The 16,097-nt window shown below is 40.6% G+C and overlaps 1 protein-coding gene across 2 annotated transcripts in view; it reads left to right on the top strand.

Annotated features, from left to right (window-relative positions):
- Xpo6 (exportin 6) overlaps positions 1–16,097 on the top strand; it is a 102,634-nt gene that overhangs the window by 25,493 nt on the left and 61,044 nt on the right. For both annotated transcript variants that reach the window (XM_076840896.2, XM_076840893.2), the window contains exons 2-5: positions 3,515–3,605; positions 6,604–6,716; positions 7,470–7,667; positions 15,370–15,529. In XM_076840896.2, the coding sequence (XP_076697011.1) occupies positions 3,515–3,605; positions 6,604–6,716; positions 7,470–7,667; positions 15,370–15,529 (562 nt within the window). The remainder of the gene's footprint in view (positions 1–3,514; positions 3,606–6,603; positions 6,717–7,469; positions 7,668–15,369; positions 15,530–16,097) is intronic.

Below are 16,097 nucleotides of genomic sequence, written 5' to 3'. Positions count from 1 at the left end.
GTTACTCTTTAAGTTGTATATGTGAGATTTTTGCATGTTGCAATTGAGTCATTCATTTATGTATATTCTTCTGTATAAATAAAAAAGTTTATCCATTTTACTAGTGATATACAGTTGGATTCTTTTGGGTATTGGTGTAATGGTGCTGAACATGTGTGTACCTTTTTTTTCTTATCCAAGCACAGATTTCTGTTCGTTATTATCAAGGAGTAGAATTGCAGGGCTATAAGATACGCATATGATTAACTATCAGTTTTCCACAGCGATTGTACAGTTTACGCTTCCACCAGTGGTGTGCATGCATGTTCCAGGTGCCTGGCATTCTCATCAGCACTTGTTATTATCAGTCTTTTTAATTTTAACCAGTATACTAGACGTGTGGCACTAGCTAGTTTTTTCTTGTAGTTCCCTGATAATTAATGAGGTTAATTAATTAATAGGTCTTTTTTTAAATTTGTTTTTTAGGTGTAGTTGAACACCGTACCTTTATTTGTTTATTTTTATGTGGTGCTGAAGATCGAACCCAGCCCCTCACATGTGCTAGGCGAGCCTTCCACCGCTGAGCCACAATCCCAGCCCCCTCATAGGTCTTTTGATTATCTTCTTTCTTAAGTACCTATTTGTCTGTCCAAAAAAAACTTTGTGTTTTTCATATTGATTTGTATGAGTTACTTTACAAACTGATATAGGTTCTCTGTCACTTACTATATTGCAAATATCCTTTTCCATTTTGTGGCTCTCTCTGAACTCTATACTGTGCCATCTGATGATTATTCCAATTTATCAATCTGTTCCTTTGTTTCATGCTCTATCCTTGGGAAAAGAAAAAATTTTTCCTGCCCCTGAATCATGGAGATACTATAAAAACTTTATTGCTTTACTTTTCACATTTTGTATCTATGATTTGACTTTTTTTTTTTTTTTTTTTTTTTGCATGTGAATGTATCTCACTTAGTTTTATTGTTTTGTATGGTGGGAATTGAACTTGGGGCTTTATGCCTGCTAGACAAGCACTGTACCCCTGAGCTACATCCCTAGCCCCCTCACTGAATTTTAAACTAATCTATCTTTATTTTGTCAAGACAGGAGGCATAAATCCCTAGCCCATGATGGGAAGCAGTCAGATAAAATTGGATCATGAATGTTCTTCATAAACGAATTAGTGTAGTGTAGAAGATAAAGTGAATAGGCTTTGGGAATTGAAGTCTTTTCTTCTACCACACAGTGTCACTTGATTTTGTTTTAGATTCTTTGTCCCTTTCACAACTTGAAAGTACAGTGATTTATGGAGTGTTACCAGTTCCTCACTTGCCATTAATTCCTTAACCCACATAGTCTGGATTCTGGCTTCACCACTTGATTGAAACAGCTGGCAGAGGTTCCAGTGGCCTTCTTGCCAAGGGCGGGAGGGCATTCTGCAGGATCCTTCAGCTGTTCGCAGGTCTTGAACATATCCTTTTTTCCTTGTTTTTGTCCTTGGCTCTGATTGTATAACTTTGGCAAGGTCTCAGCCTCCTTTTTTATTTTTTTTATTTTTAACCCCCTCTAAATTTAAATAGTTTCATTTTGAAATCTGATTGAAAAATCCCCATAAATAAGTTTGGGATGAAGCCCCATGAGTCTCTGCTAGGCCCGACCTCCTCTGCTCTGCATTGGTCTTGCCTTGGTCTGTTTCATTTTGAATCTAGGACCAAGTGAAACTGAGAGCAGCTATAACGACTAGTTAAGATAATTCCTTACAGTTTATGTAGCAGTTTTATGTGGATCACCTCATTTGATCCTCATAACACCCTGTGAGGCAGGTATTAGCCCACGGCTCCTGCTGGGAAATACCTGGTGATGCTGCTGGATTAGGTTCTGGCGTTTCCTTTTCTCTGTAACCATCTGTAATCCTTACATGTACTTATTTTTTTTTTGGCAGTACTGGGATGGAACCCTGGGCCTCAGGCATTCTCGGTAGACACTCTACCTCTCCACCCCAGCCCCCTTATGTGTGCTTTTGTCTTTTCATTTTCCTTAGCTGTTTGGATTGGGACAGGGAATGTGGAATAGATAGGACTAGGATGGAGACAGAGTTGGTTCTTCAGGACTCTCATCCAGGGTGACTGGGATTACAGCAGGCTCACCGCCTGGTACCTGGACATGTAGTTTGGACACGCAAGCAAAGTATATTTTTTATTTAAATTGATATAGAGGTTTGAAAGAGAAGTAGGGAATTAATTTTTATCATAACTATAAAGTTCCTCAAACTCACAGGTGCTGGAACTCTGCGATAATTCAGTACTCAGCAGGTTGGAGTTCAATTGTCATTGTGTAGCCATCTCACTGTGTATAGTCTGAGGGGGACAGCTGTGCCTGGCACTGCTTAAACATGGCCCATGCTCTAGGTCGTGAACTTGTATGTACTGGTTGATTGTGGATGTGCTTGTGCAAGCCTGGGTTAGTTTCTTAATTGGTACTCATCCTGGAAGTGCTGGTGATGGCCTAAGTCCTCAGTCAACACTAAAGTAAGCTACTAGTTGGAGGCCTTTCTAATACAGTTTGACATGGAACACATTTGAATGTGGGCCTGTTGTTTTAAAATGCAGTTTTTATAGTCAGCTCTCACTCTGGGGTTAATAGAGGGGCTCTGGGGGAGGAAGGGATATGAAGAAAGGAATTAAGACATAATTAAAAAATCAGTAATGCCTTAGGCTCTTGTTCCCCTCAGGGGTAGGTTAAGGGCAACAAGGATCCTGGTCTGGGAGTGCTCACGTTTTTGCAAACAGGTGTGTGAAGTTTTGACTCAAGTTTATTGCTGCAACAGCTGTTTGTTCTCCTACTTATCAGTGAAAAGGAAGTGGGTTTTGGGGACTCCATATGGAAGAGGGAGAGGATAAGCACTGGGGGCCTCGGTACCTTCTCCTTTCTCAGCCTGGGGAGTTCTGGGAGTCTGGTTCTCTGTGGGTCTGTGGTTTGGAGGTGTGGTCTCTGCTCAGCTTGGCTCTGAGCTGCATGCACCTGCTCTCTGATGGCTGCTCATGCAAGATTGAGAGCTGTCTGTATGCATGACTCCTGAAGCATCTTTAGCAACCCCAGGGATCCATGAGGCAGTGCAAAACAATTCCTGTGAATCAAAATAGGTGATGATTCAGACATGGAGCAAGTATATTGTGGAAGGAGAGTCTCCAAGTCTCCCTGAATCTCTTCAATCTGCCTATTCAGGCAGAGCCAGGAACTGTTAATTTTTTTCAATATCATTCCGGAATTGACTTATTTGTTCCCTTTTCTTTAACATAAATAATTAAAAATTACACAGTAGCATGAATTTCTAGAGGATACAAAAACTTGTGTTTCAAGCCAGCTGGGAAATTCCCTTTAATTTTTCTGGCTTATACCACATATTTGAAGAATGTTGAACCCAAATGTTTTGAGGAAGTAAATTGCTCTTGCTATTGAGTGTGACCTGGAAGGAAATGAGAACAGTAGAACTGAAGATATAGTTTATTGATGTTTTTTCAAATTCTTTCGTCAGGCATCTGAAGAAGCCTCCCTCAGGGCATTGGAAAGTTTGATGACAGAATTTTTCCATGATTGTACAACCAATGAAAGAAAACGTGAGATAGGTAAGTGAAGTGTTGTGCTGTGAGGAATTGTTTACAACAAGTGGGGAGGAAGGAGATGGTGTCTTGGCTGCTCAAGCCTGCTTCTTTTCCCTTGAATCATTTCTCTTTTTCTCTGATTCTCTTGGGTGGCTGGTGAGGTCTGCAAACCTAGCTACAAGGGCATAGTGAAGGATTTTCTTTTTCTTTTTTGCGGGTTCTCTATGGCTGAGAAACATCCCCAACCCTTTTTATTTTTTGAGATAGGGTCTCACTAAGTTGCTGATGCTGGCCTTAGACTTGTGATACTTCTGCCTCCGGAGTTGTTGGGATTATAGGTGTGCACCACCAAGCCAGGCATCAATGGATTTTCTTTCCATTGGTCAAGTGTAAAACTTCTCTCCCACTTTATTCCTAATTTCAACAATGTTGTTGAACTTTTATAAAAAGCCTGCAACTGTTGATTAAAATAAATGTGAGAATTCACTGAAGTGTGAAAAATGTTTTGTAGGCACAGGTCTGATCTGAATCCCTTACCTGATATTGTTTGGGGGCTTCAGCTTTTTCTTATCGCTGCTATTATCTTTTTCATTCTGCAAATTTTTAGGAACTAAGGGCTTCAAACAACAAAGAGATGTAGGTGTAATCACTTCAAGTCTTCTGGGGCCTCAGCATGTTCTGGAACCCACTTTTGATTTTTATATTCATTCACACAAACAATATTAATTAAAGCATACTATGAAATAGAAACTGCATTCAAGTGTCAGATTCTGCATTAGGGGCATGCTGTATTGTGGTGCTGGAATAGTCTTTTTTTCCCCAAAAAATTTTCACTAAATTGAATAGAAAATGCTTTTCTCTGTCCAAACCTTCAGGCTTTTCTCTTGGGTGTCTGCTTTGTACTAATCTTGTGTTCATTGCTTCTACCTCCTTGGAGGTCTCTTTCTGTGACTCCTAGGCCCTGTCTTCAATGGTTTCTCTAATCATTTTGGCCAATTAAATCTCATGGTTGAGTCCATCTTTGGCACAGAGCTCATTTGTGGTTCAGATTTTTCCAGGTGGCCAGAAGACCTCTGGCTGCCACCCATTTCCCCTGCACATGTTTTAAATATCACATTGGCTCCTGGGAGACACTGCTTCTCTTTCAATTTTAAACTTGAAGGTGTCTTTTGGGCCTGCCCTCTGCATGTCTTTCTTCCTGAGGAAGTACGCTGTGCATCACCATAGCATTTAGAAAGAAGGGGTCACTGACATACTGACCCCCACTCGATCTGCCCCTCTTGCTTCTCTCGTTGCTCTTACCCAGGTGGGCAGACCCTCTTCTTGCTGCTAAGTGGACCACTGGCTAGTTTTATGCTACCAAATGCCTTACACTTACAGTGAAAATACGAGCTGGGATATTTACCAAAGGAGGAGGAGGAACTTTCCCTCACATTAGATTACTGTATTCCAGATTCTCATTTCTTTGAAGTTTTTTTTTTTTTTTTTAAGCTTATGATTGAAATGCTCTTTTTTTAAAGTTTTGGTTTGCAAATTAAATGTTGCTCACCTTGTGTACTCATGAATTAAAAGTGGAACCTTCTATAACATGTTCATGTTTGAATTCGATTTTAAAATAGCTCTAAATAACCAGATGCTCCAGTGTCTAATTAAATGGAGTCTGAGGGGAATCCGGAGGTTTGGCTCTACACAGTGGGCATGTTTTCTTTCAGTTCTCTTTGTACCCAGTCTTTGTAGCTTTGAGTGTGTGGGCTGTAGCCATTTGCTTCTTTTCTGTTGTCTTAGGATCTAAAGGCTCTATTCCTAGCAAGGTGGGAGAAAGGAAGGAAGTCTTTTCTTAAAAGGGCTTCCCCTTCCTTCAGCAAAGGCGAGTTACTAGTGCCTAGAGGGTGACAGAGCTGTTAGAGGGGACCTTGAGAGGGCATCTGGTCCTTTTAACAGTGTAGGAAATGGAAGCATCAAGGAGCACTGACTCGCTTGGGGTCAGACTCAGTAAATTTGTGGCAGGATCTGTGCCTCGGGTATAGCCACAGCTCATTCTGTCTGATTTGACTTCACCTCTGGGATTCATAGAGACTTCTGCTCAGTTAGTAGGACAGGCATCCATTTCCTTTTACGGAGTTTTTAATGAGACTGCCTTATTGCATTTAGCCTAGATGGTCGGGGACTAGCAGAACAGTGCGTTTAGAATTGGAAAACGTTTTGCCTTTCCACAGGCTTCCTAGAATCTCTCAGCATTGTGACCTTTTTGGGTTATATTTCACTGCCTGTGCAGCAGGTCAAGGTGACTGAGGGGCAGCATGTGTAGAAACATGGTGAAAGTCTCCCAGTGCTTGCTGTCTCGTGGATTTTGGCTGATGCTGGCAACAGCCTAAGCAGGAGAACCATTGCCAACTGATTCAGTGTGTGGACATGCTGCTCCTGGCAGCTTTCATGATTGTTAACTCTCAGATTTTTTTTTTTTTGGTGTGTGTGTGTGTGTGATTTTTTAAAAAATAAAACCCAAATAAAGAGAGTTAGCCAACTCGAATTCACTTAAATTTTTTTTCTGTCGTCTTTATAAGGTCTTAATCTTTTTTTTTCTCCTCATTTTGTATGAGCACGTGAAGAATGTAGACTTTACTGAAGATTTATAGAGGAGTGGTTGGGAAATCCATAATAGCTCAAATGTGAGGAAACAAGTAAGCCATCCTTTTTAAGAAGGTGAAATGACAGTCTTATGACTTGCCATCTACAGCTGAGCTTAAGTAAGAACTTTAACAGTGAGAATTTCTCCACCTCAGAGAGAATTCACAGTAAAGTTACTGGCTTTTTGATGGCTGAGAACACTGCATTGATGGTTACCGCAGAGTCAGAAAAATATTGCATCATCTGTTCTATCTTGAGAATTAGCTGGGTTTTGTGGTTGTTTTTGATGCCATTTAAATGAAGAAGCACATTTTAAAAATTGAAAAAGCCCAGCCTTCTGTTAATTGCATGTGTTTTTTATAAACTTTATTTTGTTGCTTTTTAACTTTTCCAGAGGAGCTTCTTAATAACTTTGCCCAGCAAATAGGAGCCTGGAGATTCTGCCTCTATTTTCTCTCCAGCACAAGGAATGACTATGTAATGATGTACAGTTTAACGGTTTTTGAGGTAAGTTGTCAGATAATTTCACACTTTTCTGAAATGTTTACTGTAGTCACTTTGCCATGTTATTGGGACTAGACTTTAGCTTTAATGTACCAGGTGACTAGGAGCAGTGGGAACTCAGTCCAGGGACTTTGTCCCACACATTGCTTCTGTCTAGATACCTGGTGTTCTGAGGCACCTTTCTGTCCTTGACACCAGACAGATCAGATGGGTGGTTGACTATATTGTTGAGCTAAGTTGTGTTTAATGACATGTACCTGTTCCCTCCCTATTATTACTTAAAAGAGAAAAATAACTAGAGAAGAACATTATGGGAGAAGAAATGAGACCCCCAATATCATTATCCCCCGCCACAAAGGTTTCATTTTATATTAACTTTCTTCCAGTGCACTTAAAAAATGTAATAATCATATTAGTTAAGCTATCTGCCTGCCACCACCACCATGTTATATTCTCAGAGATGGTTGTGCCATTATTCACCACTAGTTTTGAACAGTGGTTTAATTGTCATTATTTTTAGGTGGCCATTAGAGTCAATGGTATAATAGAAAATTTTTTGTACATATTACAGCCTTTTGTTTTTATTAGATTATCTAGCAGGTTTTCCTAGGAACGTAGTTGTTATATCATAGGATTTTAATATTTTTGTTGGTCTTTTTGCAAAATGCTTCAAACCGTTAGGATTTTTTTGGAAGTGAACTAGTTATTTTTGCATGTAGATCATTAATTTAAAAGATGTATGTTTGTGTTTTTCAGAATCTGATCAATAAAATGTGGCTTGGGGTCCCATCTCAGGATAAGATGGAAATCCGCAGCTGCCTGCCCAAACTCCTTTTGGCTCACCATAAAACCTTACCTTACTTTATCCGGAACAAACTCTGCAAAGTTATTGTTGATATAGGACGTCAGGATTGGCCCATGTTCTACCATGACTTTTTTACTAATATTTTACAGGTAAGGATATTCCTGAGGAAGATTTATCCTGTCAATTATTTGTTTGCAGAAGTTATTGTTTCTTTCCCTTGAGGAACACTGTTTTAAGATCAGTGACATGGGACTTCAGTCCTGAGGTTATTACAGGATTATTGCATTCACTTAACTTTATATTCCTGAGACATGTCGTCACTTTCTGTAATGGAGGAATAGGGAAGAAACCCCACCACTTTGTTAACCTCTGGTGAAATTGGGTTCAGTCTGTGAGTTATTGTAGGTGTTGGGGTGTGAAGATGAGGGCTTCTGTAGTTTCTGAAATTAGTGGGAAAATAGCTGTGTGAACAGTTAACCAATGACAATGGTGTACTTACTATAGTAGAAGCACACGCAGGGTGCAGAGGTGTCAGGGCACATAGGCTCAGTGTTGCTGGGCTTAGGGGTAAGCTGGGGAGGTGGTGGTGGGGTTTCAATGTTTAATTCATAGTTCTTTCTTGGGAGGTGATGAGAGGGGGAAAAAACATACACATTTTCACATTGGAATGTTGATGCTCGCATGGAGGGGAGACAAGAGGGAAGGGGACCCGTAAGGCTGCTGTTGGAGTCTGGCAAGGGTTTCTAAGCAAGGAATGAAGGAAAGGGAATAGTTTTACTTTCTGTTTGACAGAAAGTACATGTAAGATTTGTGTATTTTAAACAAAACAACAAAAAAGGTGCTTTTTTTTTTTTTTTCTTTTTTTTTCTTTTTTCTGTATGATACCTAGGAAATGAAGATCTGGGGTTTAGGAGAGAGGTGTGGTTACAGGCAGGATTGGAAGCTGTTAGGGAATGGGTGGACCCTAAAAGCTAAGGGAGATACTATTGCTTATTTGAATCATATGATCAAGATGGAAACATTTTCATGTTATTAAGACAGTATTGGGTATACAGGAAATGGACACTAGGTGCTTTTATAGAAGTAAAATCCTTTGAAAATTGCCTGTGATCTGAGTGCCTGTAGGTTGGGATTTTTCAGAATGCTATCTTTTTTGGGGCGGGATGGTGGTGATGGGGTGGTGCAGGGGGAGAGGTTACCCAGGATTGAATTCAGAGGCACTCAACCACTGAACATCTCCAGCCCTATTTTTTTTTGTGGTGCTAGGGATTAAACCCAGGGTCTTGTGCATGTTCACATGCAAGTACTCTACCAAGTGAGCTATATTCCCAGCCCTCCCAGCCCTATTTTGTATTTTATTTAGAGACAGGGTCTTACAGAGTTGCTTAGAACCTTGCTTTTGCTGATTCTGGCTTTGAACTTGTGATCCTGCCTCTGCCTCCTGAACCACTGGGGTTACAGGCATGCGCCACTGCACCTGGCCCAGAACACTATCTTTTTCTGATGTTTTCCTGCTTTCCCTACAAATCATTTGAATGATGCATCAATTTAAAAACATTTGGTATCCATTATGGCTTCTCTTAGATTGCCTCAAGAGTGACCTGAGAATTCTTTATTTAGTTTTGTTTTGTTCTATATGATTCATTTACTGTGAGACTTATTGGATTGATAATGCACAGAAGAGTGATGCACTTATTCAGAAAACTGCTTATTGAGCACCTGCCATGTGCTAACCAAGTATGTGGTAGGAGTATAGTAATGAATAGATGTAGTCTTCCCCTTTATTTTTGGGATATGACCCAAGGTTCCTAACGAAAGCTTGAATCACTGTATTAGGCCCTAGATGTTACTGTGTGTATTCCTCTACACACATGCTTATGAGAAGGTTTAATTTATAAATCAGGTACAGCAAGAGATGAGCAACAATAACTAATAATAAAATAGAGTAGTTATAACAATGTATTGTAATAAAATTATGTGGTCTCTTCCCCATCAGAATCTTCCTATACTTCTACGTTTTTTTTTTAAACTTATTTATTTATAGCAGTAGAATTCATTAGAATTCTTATTACATATATAGAGCTCAATTTTTTATATCTCTGGTTGTATACATAGTATACTCACACCAATTTGTGTCTTCATACATGTACTTTGGATAATAATGATCATCACATTCAACCATCATTAATTTCCCCATGCCCCCTCCCTTCCCCTCTTACCCCTCTGCCCTGTCTAGAGTTCGTCTATTCTTCCCATGCTCTCTCTCCCTATTCCACTATGAATCAGTTTCCTTACATCAAAGAAAACATTCGGCATTTGTTTTTTTGGAATTGACTAACTTCACTTAGCATTGTCTTCTCCAATGCCATCCATTTACCTGCAAATGCCATGATTTTATTCTCTTTTATTGCTGAGTAAAATTCCATTGATTATATATGCCAAATTTTTTTTTATCCATTCATCTACTGAAGGGCATCTAGGTTGGCTCCACAGTTCAGCTATTGTAAATTGTGCTGCTATAAACATTGATGTGGCTATGTCCCTGTAGTATGCTGTTTTTAAGTCCTTTGGGTATAATCCAAGGAGAGGGATAGCTGGGTCAAATGGTGGTTCCATTCCCAGATTTCCAAGGCAACTCCGTACTGCTTTCCATATTGGCTGCACCAATTTGCAGTCCCACCAGCAATGTATGAGTGTGCCTTTCCCCACATCCTCGCCAACACTTAATGTTGTTTGTCTTCATAATAGCTGCCATTCTGACTGGAATGAGATGGTATCTTAGAGTAGTTTTGATTTGCATTTCTCTAATTGCTAGAGATGATGGACATTTTTCATATATTTGTTGATTGATGGAATATCCTCTTCTGAGAAGTGTCTGTTCAGGTCCTTGGCCCATTTGTTGATTGGGTTATTGGTTTTTTCGGTGCTTAGCTTTTTGAGTTCTTTGTATACTTTAGAGATTAGTGCTGTATCTGATGTGTGAGGGGTAAAAATTTGCTCCCAGAATGTAGACTCTCTATTCACCTCACAAATCGTTTCTTTTGCTGAGAAGAAACTTTTTAGTTGAATCTATCCCATTTATTGATTCTTGATTTTAATTCTTGGGCCACAGGAGTCTTATTAAGGAAGTTGGGTCCTCATCCCACAGGATGAAGATTAGGGCCTGCTTTTTCTTCTATTAGATGCAGGCTCTCGGGTTGTATTCCAGGAAGCTTCTTTCTCTTTGGCAGATATGGCTAAGAGAAGTGTACTGTCCTTGCACCTTATTTCACTAATAAGTGAGTTCTTTGAACATAATCACTGAAGTGCCAACACTGTTGATTTGCTGACGGAGGTGGCTACTCTGCCTAATGGGATACACTGGACAAGGGAGGACTCATGTCTAATTTGGGTTGGAGCAGGATTCCGAGTTTTATCACATGACTCAGAAGGGCTTATTGTTTAAAACTTAGCTGTTTGTTTCTGGAATTTCTGTTTAATTTTTTTAGACCATGGTTGACTATGGGTAACTTCAACCTCAGGAACTGAAACTGTGACAAAGGGAGTACTTCATTCGAAGTACTTGCCATTAGGGAGTTTAGATTCTTGAGGTGGGGACTGCAGCAAACCATAGCAAGTGAATACCGTGAGGTAGTTATAAGTATCGTGAAGAAAACTGAATCCAGGGTGGGCGAAGAGACTCTCGGGGGTGTTATTTAGATGGGATGCTGTTGGACACACAGTTGAGTAGAAACCTGAGCGGAAGTGTTGGAGTGGGCCATGTGGGTATCTAGGGGAATAGTGTTAGGAGCAGAAGGAATCGCAAGTGCCAGGAGCCTGCGGAATAGCGGGACGCTGGAGAGCCTGGAGTGCTGGAGGTAGGCGACAAGGTCCTGACTGCTACACTTGCCTTCCTGCCCAGTTGAGGACAGTATGGTAACTTCATGGCTCCTTACGGGGGAGCCAGGGAAGCCTGCTGGGGGTCTTAAGTGAGTTGATTCCTGGTTTGTCTATGTCTTGGAGAAGCAGCGAGGAATGTCAGGTGGACACCTGAATCCTGGTGGTGGCCGGCTAGGAGGAGCTGTTTCTGCTCTGGTGGGATTGATTCTGTGGATGAAGCCTGGAGCATAATGTCCTGTCTTTTCTCTCTCTCTCTCTCTCTCTCTCTCTCTCTCTCTCTCTCTCTCTCTCTTTTTTTTTTCATTACCAGGGATTAAACCTAGGGGTGCTCAACCACTGAGCCACATCCACAGCTCTTTTATTAATTTTGAAATTTTGAGACGGGGACTCTCATTAAGTTACTGAGGGCCTTGCTGAGTTGCTGGGTTGCTGACTTTGAACTTGGGAGTCTGAGGCACAAGGATCACAAGTTGCTGGTCCTGTCTACTCTTGAACCCTAATTATTTCTAACATATGAGAATCTAAAAGAACATTTTTAGTTGAAACACTCATAGAGGTTTAGAAAGATTGGTTATGTTCTGTGCTCCACAATTACCCACTTCGTACTTGTTCAGAAACAGCTCCTTTTGCCTGAAGCCTTCATGACTTTGAAACCACAGATTGTGGAGGGAACACTGGACCAGGAGGCCAAGGGGTGAGTTCCTTGTCCTTTGCTGTGTAAGTCATCTCCAACTGCAGGAACCCCGAGCCTCCGTTTTCTTCTTTGTAAAGTGAAAGGGCTGGACTAAGCAGTGTTTAAAATCCTTTGGAATTATATTATTTCCTACTTCCAGTGTATGGAAGCCAGGTCAGGAGTGATGCATGCTCAGTTGCTGACAGTTCTGATGATGATAATAAATTAAACCTTTTCTCCAGTTACTGGTAAACAAGAGCAAACTGGTTCTAGAACAGAGCTAACTCTGACAGGATCCTGAGAGTAAAACATATAAAAGGTTTTTTGGCTCTTTTCTGCTGTGTTCTGTTTGTAGCCTAGGTGCCTAGATTTGTCTTTTTAAGAAACTCTTGACACTAGACTGGGAATCTGCAGTTTGTTATAATTGTGGCAAATATAATACCAGGCAGAGAGTTGATTCAGGGTCACAGCATCAAAACTTCTGTGGGTTGGTTATATTCTTTCTAGGCCACTGGAGAAGGAAGTAATTGAAGTTGGAACTGACCTCAGTTCTCCTCCCCCATCCCACCCGCTGCACCAGCACACACAGGACACCTTTCTAGAATCTGTTCTCAAGATTCCAGAAATCTGTAGAGGCCAACCAAACCTTTGGTCACATTGTGCCTGGGTACAGATAATTAAGGGACAAGCAGCACAGGAAAGAATAGCTCGCTCTTCTGTTTGTTTCTGGTACTTGTTCAAAAACAGCTCCTTTTGCCAGTTAAACCTTTTAGAAGTTCACTAGAAATCTGATCTTGATCTTCCCTAAACATACTTACTTGTTAAAAATCAGTTGCAGAGGGCTGGGGATGTGGCTCAAGCGGTAGCGCGCTCGCCTGGCATGCGTGTGGCCGGGTTCACTCCTTAGCACCACGTACAAACAAAGATGTTGTGTCTGCCGAAAACTAAAAAATAAATATTAAAATTCTCTCTCTCTCTCTCTCGCTCTCTCTCAAAAAAAAAATCAGTTGCAGAGATTATAGTATTGTGAGCTTAAATTATATATGTGAAGATGTCGAAGGGAAGCATTTTAATAAAGTTTTTTGGATATAAAGTTAATGAGAAGAAAATTTACACAGTACTCAAGCTCTTTTTTTTTTAAAGTAAAGAATGACTTTTTCTAGCATGTTTGAGGCCCCAGGTTTGATTCCCAGTACTGCCCCCCACCTCCATAAAAACAAAAAACCCCAAGCCCACAAAAACCGAAACAATAGCAACCAAAACCAGGAAGCAACCAGGAAGAAGAATGACTGTTTTTTCATCAGACTTCTTGCCTTGCCTCTTCCTTCGCCTAAATGATGAGAGAAGGGAGAACTTTATGGTACATTTCCCATTTTGTAGGATTTTCTTTTCTCTCTCCCCAGGAGCACAGAAGCATTAACAAGTCCTTCCCAGCTCAGAAAGTAGGGCTGAGGGCTTGGGGGAAAGAAGGGGCAAAAAGAGGAAGAAGAGAAAGGAAATAAAGGGGAAAGGAATGGCAGCTTTTATCTGGAATAGAGATTGGTAACCCAGAGGTCTCCTGAAGAGGGCCAGTTCTACTCCACGGTGAAAAATGCATAGGGTGTAATTTGATTTTAAGTTAGTGTTAGAAATAGTTCAGCTTTGTAGGAAAATGAAGAGAAAAATTGCAGAGGTGGTAGCACTCCACAGAGCTGCCTGTCACAGAGCTGTAGCACACTGCTGGTGGTTGCAGGCCTCACAGGATGCTGTCTTTGTGAGCAGGTGGAGTTTTCTTATGGTTCCTCTTGGGAGTGCTTTTCCTACTTTTTGGAGATGAGCTTTTCCTTAGATGTGATGGGAAGAGTTTTCAAGGGAAAGGAAGGTGCCCCTGCAGTTTTTGAATGAAGAACATCTGGTTTGTGGGTGCACTTCCTGAGCCTATGTTTCGTAGCTTGAGTAAAGAACTTATGTGTGCCAGGGAATGAACCACATGTAAAGTTCATGATGACTAAAGGAAAAGTGAAGTTCTTCTTAAATTGTTTGCTTTTAATAGATTGTAGATATAACTCAGCAGAGAACGTGAGTGGCAACTTGAGCTTACTTTGATCATTTCTGGAAACTAGGAAATAAACACAATAATAATGTTCTGAATTTTGTGAAAATGATTAGGAAGACATGTGACCTTTTTTTCTATCTTTTATTTAATTAGACTTATGGTAGAATATAGAAAAAGCAACTTAATTCCCTACATAATCATTTGTAAAACCATAACCATAATCATGTTTAATGACACATATGTGTGTTGCTGCTTTGTCATGTTTAATCTTGAATTTTCCTGAAGCATGCAAAGCTTAAGAATGTAAAGTTTACTTAACAACCTGAATGTTGAAAAGAAAGCACAAATTAATTTACACATATTTTAGTCACTAATATGCAAAATATAGTTACCACTAATATATATAGTGATGTGTCACTTAACAACAGGCACATTATGAAAAATGCATTGTTAGTGTGTCTTACACACCACTGGGTGGTGTAGCCTACTACACATCTGGCTGTGTGGTGTGACTTGTTGCTGCTTGTTGCAAACCTGTGCAGCCTGATACTAGACTCCCAAATACTGTAGGCACTGTTAACACAGTGGTGGGTGTTTGTGTATTTTTAGTGTATTTAACATTGAAAATATGCAGTAAAAATGCAGGATGATAGGAATTTTTCAGCTCTGTTGTAATCTTATAAGTCCACTGTAGAGTATGTGGTCTGTCCTTGAAGGAGATGTCAGTACTCCGTGTGTGTGTGTGTGTGTGTGTGTGTGTGTGTGTGTGTGTAATTAGGTCACTAGGCAAAGAGTAACAAGGCTCTGTTGAGAGTCGGAACTTGTATAAAAATTGTCATGTTATATATGTGAGAGCATACTGTCTAGTTGTCTAGTTTTTAAGTTCATGGTATTAGATTTTTGTACTTAAAGTAAGGGAATTTTTTTTTTTCATTTTATTGTACTTCAATTTTACTTCAATAAAGCTATGGGGAAAAAAAGTAAGACAATTTTTTGTGTTTGTTTTTGCGGTACTGGGTATCAAACCCAGGGCTTTGCATGTGCTAGGCAAGAGGTCTACCACTGAGCTACACACCCAGGCTGGTAAGAATATATTTTGAATGGTTAGTAAGGCTATATAAATTGTTCTTAAATTGTTTTTGTAGTGTTGATTTATGTAGCCTATTCATGTAAGATCAAACACGTACAAAGATACTACACAGGTTTGGTGCTATGAAGTCCTTTTTGTGCCCGACGCTGCTCAGAATTTGTTTTTTCTTACTAGTTGATCCAGTCACCTGTGACAACCCCCCTTGGGCTGATCATGTTGAAGACAACTTCGGAAGAGCTAGCTTGTCCCCGCGAGGATCTTAGCGTGGCTCGGAAGGAGGAGTTGCGGAAGCTGCTGCTGGACCAGGTGCAGACGGTGCTTGGGCTCCTGACAGGTGAGCAGTTTGGCACCCATCGACAGGGGTCTGCCAAGATAGGCAGAACTCAGGCCTTTTGAACTGTTCCTGAACTGAGCATAAAAGTGTAAATATAGTGCTGCTTTCCCAGCCCAGTGTCTGGCACGGGATAGGACTACAAATAGATTTGTAACTTAATTTTCTTATAGTCTTGATTGATCCTCACCATTCCTGTGACTAGCAAGGTAGAGTCCAAGTCATGGAATTTGATTGAAATACTGATACTGTAGTGTAAGGTGGGTGGCAAGCACTTTATTTAAAATGATTTGAATTTAAGATCAGGAGAATTTGCAGGAATAAGTCGATATGAAAATTTCCCATTCTTTGTTGGGAGGTGAGATGAGACGTGGAATCAGCCCCCGTGCTCTGAGGTGTACGTAGCATCTCACCTTGTCTGTTCAGTTAGAGCCTCATGACATGTGAAGGATGAGAGTAAACAGGAAGCAAGCCACCCAGCGAGGCAGGCGGGTGCAGGGAGAGTGGAGCACAGGAGTACCAACGGCCGGGTGCCTGCTCAGTGTGCGGGGGGTGTGCCGTGCCAGCCCAG

Source organism: Callospermophilus lateralis, chromosome 19 (assembly GCF_048772815.1).
Source record: "Callospermophilus lateralis isolate mCalLat2 chromosome 19, mCalLat2.hap1, whole genome shotgun sequence".
NCBI classification, from domain to species: Eukaryota; Metazoa; Chordata; class Mammalia; order Rodentia; family Sciuridae; genus Callospermophilus; species Callospermophilus lateralis.
The sequence above is the reverse complement of the archived record's forward strand: the minus strand, read 5'-3'. Positions and strand labels throughout refer to the sequence as shown.